At 53.4% G+C, this 5,666-nt stretch overlaps 1 protein-coding gene across 3 annotated transcripts in view; it reads left to right on the top strand.

The window, feature by feature from the left end:
* RXRB (retinoid X receptor beta) overlaps window positions 1-5,465 on the top strand; it is a 6,939-nt gene extending 1,474 nt beyond the window's left edge. The window contains exons 3-11 of one of the 3 annotated variants that reach the window (XM_008060302.2): window positions 1-193; window positions 698-854; window positions 1,131-1,310; window positions 2,439-2,611; window positions 3,007-3,136; window positions 3,337-3,469; window positions 3,574-3,677; window positions 4,004-4,109; window positions 4,226-5,465. In XM_008060302.2, the coding sequence (XP_008058493.1) occupies window positions 1-193; window positions 698-854; window positions 1,131-1,310; window positions 2,439-2,611; window positions 3,007-3,136; window positions 3,337-3,469; window positions 3,574-3,677; window positions 4,004-4,109; window positions 4,226-4,373 (1,324 nt within the window). In that variant the 3' untranslated portion in view covers window positions 4,374-5,465. The remainder of the gene's footprint in view (window positions 194-697; window positions 855-1,130; window positions 1,311-2,438; window positions 2,612-3,006; window positions 3,137-3,336; window positions 3,470-3,573; window positions 3,678-4,003; window positions 4,110-4,225) is intronic. The other 2 variants (XM_008060299.2, XM_021713437.1) reach the window with 2 other exon arrangements.
* The last annotated feature ends 201 nt before the right edge of the window (window positions 5,466-5,666 follow it).

Consider the following 5,666-nt stretch of genomic DNA (forward strand, 5'->3'; position numbering starts at 1 on the left):
CCCTTCTCCTCCAGGGCCACCCCTACCCCCTTCAGCAGCTCCAACCCTTGGAGGCTCTGGGGCCCCACCTCCACCCCCAATGCCACCACCCCCACTGGGCTCCCCCTTCCCAGTCATCAGTTCTTCCATGGGGTCCCCTGGTCTGCCCCCTCCAGCACCCCCAGGATTCTCCGGGCCTGTCAGCAGCCCCCAGGTGAGAGGTTGTGACCCACTTACTGCCTCTCCACTTTCATTTCCTTGTTTTCCTTGTAACCCCAGATCCTTGTGTGAACTTCCCCATGGCCCACTGACCTTCCAGTCCTCTAATCTTGGCAGGCCTGTGGTCCTTGTGAGACCCCTTGCCCTTCCTGAGGTGACTGATCTTTCAGTGCATGCTTCCTCCCAAACCCTATAGAAGAACCCCGATATTCTTGATGTCCTTTTCATCTATTAGTGATTTCCTGCCTTGTTGATCCCATCTGCTTTTCCAAGGCACACGCCCTTCAGGGCCACTGTGTTGCACAGTTTCTGGGGTGAACTGTTTAATCTTTTTGGGGTTGTGCTTCAGGGATGGCCCTTCATATAGACTACATAGTAGATACCCTTTGGAATGTGCAGTGCAGGGTCCTGCCAAGTGGTAGGGAATGATTTCCATCACTGCTGTGTGATTCTCCTTCCCAACGAGTCTTCTGTGACTTCCCTATTTCCCCCATCCCAGATTAATTCAACAGTGTCGCTCCCTGGGGGTGGGTCTGGCCCCCCTGAAGATGTGAAGCCACCAGTCTTAGGGGTCCGGGGCCTGCACTGTCCACCCCCTCCAGGTGGCCCTGGGGCTGGCAAACGGCTATGTGCAATCTGCGGAGACAGAAGTTCAGGTATGGGGCTCAGAGGATCAGCAGAGAGGAGGAAAGAGTTTGGGCCTTTTACCATCGGCTGTGGAGTTCACAGATGAAGGATGGGGTGGGGGGTGGTCAGAGGAAAAAGGGTTTCTGAACAGTAAGAGTAGGACTGGATCATCCCTCACCTCTTGGTTCCCTGTGTTTGTTTTTGGCAGACATAGGGAGGACTTAAGCTTAGTTTTGCTGGAGGGAAATTGGCAAGAGACTTAGTGGTGAAAGGGGTCTCCATGCGTCTTATTGCCCTCCCTGTAGGCAAACACTACGGAGTTTACAGCTGTGAAGGCTGCAAGGGCTTCTTCAAGCGCACCATTCGCAAGGACCTCACTTACTCTTGCCGGGACAATAAAGACTGCACTGTGGACAAGCGCCAGCGGAATCGCTGTCAATACTGCCGCTATCAGAAGTGCCTGGCCACTGGCATGAAGAGGGAGGGTAAGGACCTGCCCTTCTCAGGCTTTTTAGACTGCAGGCCCTTTCTCTTCCCTCACCTAAATGGGAGAGGAGGGAGGAGGGAGGAGGGAAGAGAAGACTGAAGGAAACCAGTCTCTATACCTCTCTGGAAGGTTGGGCTGTTCTTTCTCCTCTAGAGGGCGATATTTGATTTCTCTCTCCCTTCCTCATCATCTCTTCTCCCTGGTACCCTTCTTTGGCCCTTGATTTTCCTTCTCCGTGATGCTGCCTCAGTAGCTTGCACCTATGACTTCTCCCAGTCTACTCTAGGTTGAATGACTTTTCCTTACCTGTGACGGACTTTCCTGTTTCCCTTTCTCTAACCTGAGTAGTCCCTCTTCTCTCTGATTCCACGCACTCTCTCTGGTCTCCATCTCCTGTTGTCTGAGGTCTTTCCTCTGACTGCTGGGAGTCTACACTCTTAAGCTACAGACTTGACTGAAGACCTCAGGGCTTGCCTTCTTTCTTCTATGTTTCCATCTTATCTTTTTAAGTCTGAGTCCCAGAATTCTGAGAGAGACACTTTAGAGAGTATCTTTGTTAAATCCTTCATTTTGAAGAAGATGAGCCTGAGGCCTGGCTTTCCCAAGGTAATGTAACAAAAGAGTGGCAGGGGTGGGATCACAATCCACATTTCTGAGGACCCAGGCCCTTGCTCCTTTTACTGCCTTGTGTTGAGTCGGAAGAGCATAAGATTTGCAGTTAGGCATGCTTGGATTCAATTGTATGACCTTCCATATATTGTGTGAACTTAGGCAATCTCTTTGAGCCCCAACCTCTTTGAGCCCCAAGTTTTTCATCTTTAAACTTAGGAATGAGCTTATAGCGTCAGTGATAACTGTGTAAATGTTGAAACATGCTAGTATGTAGTATGCTCTCCATTTAAATTCCTCTCTAATTCCTTTACCCTCCTCTTCCTTTCTTCTTGACTTATTTATCTGCCCTGTTATAAATCCTGCTTACAGGCTGCCCCTAGGCCACCATTTCTGGTGACTTCCCCAGTTCCTATAGTATTTCCCAAGAGACCCTGTTAAGCCCTGAGGATATTTGCAGAACCCCTTCATGACTAGCTGCTGACTTTCCTTTTTTTTTCCTCCCCCCTTCTTGCAGCAGTACAGGAGGAGCGTCAGCGGGGAAAGGACAAGGACGGGGATGGGGAGGGGGCTGGGGGAGCCCCTGAGGAGATGCCTGTGGACAGGATCCTGGAGGCAGAGCTTGCTGTGGAGCAGAAGAGTGACCAGGGCGTTGAGGGTCCTGGGGGAACCGGGGGTAGCAGCAGCAGCGTGAGTGATGGGGTCAATTCATTCTCCTTCATGGTGGGGATGGGAGGAGGGCATCTAGGTGTGTTCTGTATCCTCTCCCACTCCCTTCCTCTCACAACCCTCCTAACACTGCTTGGGACTGGAAGTGCTGCCAACCAAGGCCTTTCAAACATCTGAGGTGGGTGTGATAGCTCCCTCATCCCCACTCCCAAAACAACCCACTGGCACAATCACAGGCAAGTCCCTAATAATCATTTACCAAAATGCTAGAAGAGAAACCTCATTTACAGAGATTGGTTTAGATGAAACTTGAAGGAAGACTCTATCTAAGACAGGGATGTCAAAAGCTTCTTACAAGGGGGCTCCCAGTGTTCCAATAAATGTTTCATAAGTTTCCTTCCCCCCATCCCCTGCAGCCAAATGACCCCGTGACTAACATCTGTCAGGCAGCTGACAAACAGCTATTCACGCTTGTTGAGTGGGCGAAGAGGATCCCACACTTTTCCTCCTTGCCTCTGGATGACCAGGTCATATTGCTGCGGGCAGGTCAGTGACCTCGGATCCCTTTGACTGCTTGACATTTGACCCCCTTTGACCTCTTGACTTTTAGTAACCCCAGAGGACTTACCTTGCATACTCAGGGAGCCAAGTTCACTGACCTTGCCACCTGTTTTCTTCTCTTCCACTGACGTGCTTTGAATCCCATGGCCTGATATCTGGCTCCTGACCATTGCTGCCCCACCCAGGCTGGAACGAGCTCCTCATTGCCTCCTTTTCCCACCGATCCATTGACGTTCGAGATGGCATCCTCCTCGCCACAGGTCTACACGTGCACCGAAACTCAGCCCATTCTGCGGGCGTGGGAGCCATCTTTGATCGGTCAGTGGCCCTCGGCTGGGCTGGCATGTAGGTAGAGGGGGCGGGGGCTATAGGCTGGTCCGTGTCCAAGGCTGGCTGAGCTGTGACCTTTGAGTGACCTGCAGGTCCCTCTCCAGGGTGCTGACAGAGCTAGTGTCCAAAATGCGTGACATGAGGATGGACAAGACAGAGCTTGGCTGCCTGAGGGCAATCATTCTGTTTAATCCAGGTAAGAGGAGGATTACCCTTGTCTCTCAAGGCCAAGGCAACCTTGGAGCCTCCTCTTCTCCAGAGACTCCTAAGTTACCCAGCTGTTCCCCTCAGTAAGACCCTCAACCTGGAAATCTCCCAACTGACCAAGGAAAAACCCACATCCATTGACACAGTCCCTCTGATCCCACCCCACAAACCCAATGGGCCCTGCTTCTCTTGCCAGGCATCTGGTAAAATGCAAGCAGGTGGGGCTTAAAAAGGGCATCCCGTGGGTCACATCTACATGTCTGTCTGATTGAATTGCCTTCCTTCCTCTTCCTCCTCTCTTCCCTTTCATCCCAGATGCCAAGGGCCTCTCTAACCCCAGTGAGGTGGAGGTCCTGCGGGAGAAAGTGTATGCATCACTGGAGACCTACTGCAAACAGAAGTACCCTGAGCAGCAGGGCCGGTGAGATGGAGTTGTGGGGACTGAGGCTCTTGGGGGGGGGTGAGGAGTGCCCCAAAGCTGAGTTCAGGGCCTGTGTGCTTCCAGCTCTCACTCCCCTTCTCCCACCTTCACTCCAGGTTTGCCAAGCTGCTGCTACGTCTTCCTGCCCTCCGGTCCATTGGCCTTAAGTGTCTAGAGCATCTGTTTTTCTTCAAGCTCATTGGCGACACCCCCATTGACACCTTCCTCATGGAGATGCTAGAGGCTCCCCACCAGCTGGCCTGAGCCCGTTCCAAACATGGTGCTTCTCACACTTAAGGAGCACACACCCAAGAGGGACTCCAAGCCCAGGGGCAGGGTGGGAGGGGCCGTGTTCCCAGAACCTTGGGGGTGAGTCAGAACCGAGACCGCCCAGGGGAAACATGAACCCTCCAAGGGGTTTGCTTGATATCCCAAGTTAGAGGGGACCTCAGATCCCTATGAGGCCTTGATGTCTCCCTTTAGTGGTGTGGGGTCTCTGAATTTGTTGGGGCCTCCCATGGTTTGGGGTGATTTCTTGCCCCATCTTTTCCCCAGCACAAAGCACTGGCCTTGTTCCCGAGATGTTGCTTCCTTCTCATCTTGCCTCGCTTTGCCTCCCTCCCATCTGAAGAGTGGAGATGGGGAACTCCCCCAGAGGTGGATATTGGGGGGCAGGCCCCCCAAGCTGATGGACAGGGGAGTAGGGCTCTGAGAGGTCTTCTTCCCAAACCTGACAAATGAGGGCCTCTCTGGAAGAGGGAGGGGGCCCTACCACTGTCTCCTGTCCAGAATCCCCTTTTACACTCGCCTCCTTCTGCAATCAGACTGAAAAATAAAAAGGTGGTGGTGGTGGTGAAGGGGCTGGTGGAGATGTAGGAACCAATCTGCTATTTTTAATCTCCTCTAAGGATAGAGACTTGCAGTTAGACTCAAAGAAGTACTGTACTTTCCCAGGTTGACTAAGATGCTAGCGGTGGAGGTGGGTGTTTGAGAAAGGCAGGGCCTTGAGTTGGTCTGTCCCTGGGGCTCTCCAAGCACTGGCCTTCCCAACTCTCTGCCTCCCCCATTTTTTCCTGTCTAACTTGGGGAAGGGGACTGGGCTGTGAAGACAGGACCCGGCAGGGGTTGGTTTAATGAGTGTAGTCCCCAGCCCTTCCCGGCACAGCTCCTCCAGCTCAGGCACAGGGCACAGGCTGGGGACACAGGATCCTGGTCTGAGAATTGAGGGGAGGTGGCCAGCCCGCAGAGATGGGATGCTGGGGCTGCATGATTTTTGCCCTGCATCTCTTCTCTTTGGGGTTCCTTTCCCCTCTCTCACATAAAATCGCTTTCAAATTAAAACCGCTGTTTTCTGGACTGAGGTGACTGTATGAGGATGGGCAGCGCCGCACCGGGCTGGGGGCGGTATCCGGTTGGGAGCTCTGGACGTGCTCCCTTGACGACGCCGAGGTTCCCTGGGGCCCGAGAGGCCGGCGCAGGGTGGGGGACACAAGGAGAGCTTTGTCGGGGAGGGGGGAAGAGGGTGTGCCAGGCTGGGGGCGGGGCCGGCCGGAGGAA

This window comes from Carlito syrichta, unplaced genomic scaffold (assembly GCF_000164805.1).
Source record: "Carlito syrichta isolate Samal-C Ts95f unplaced genomic scaffold, Tarsius_syrichta-2.0.1 Scaffold92604, whole genome shotgun sequence".
NCBI lineage: Eukaryota > Metazoa > Chordata > Mammalia > Primates > Tarsiidae > Carlito > Carlito syrichta.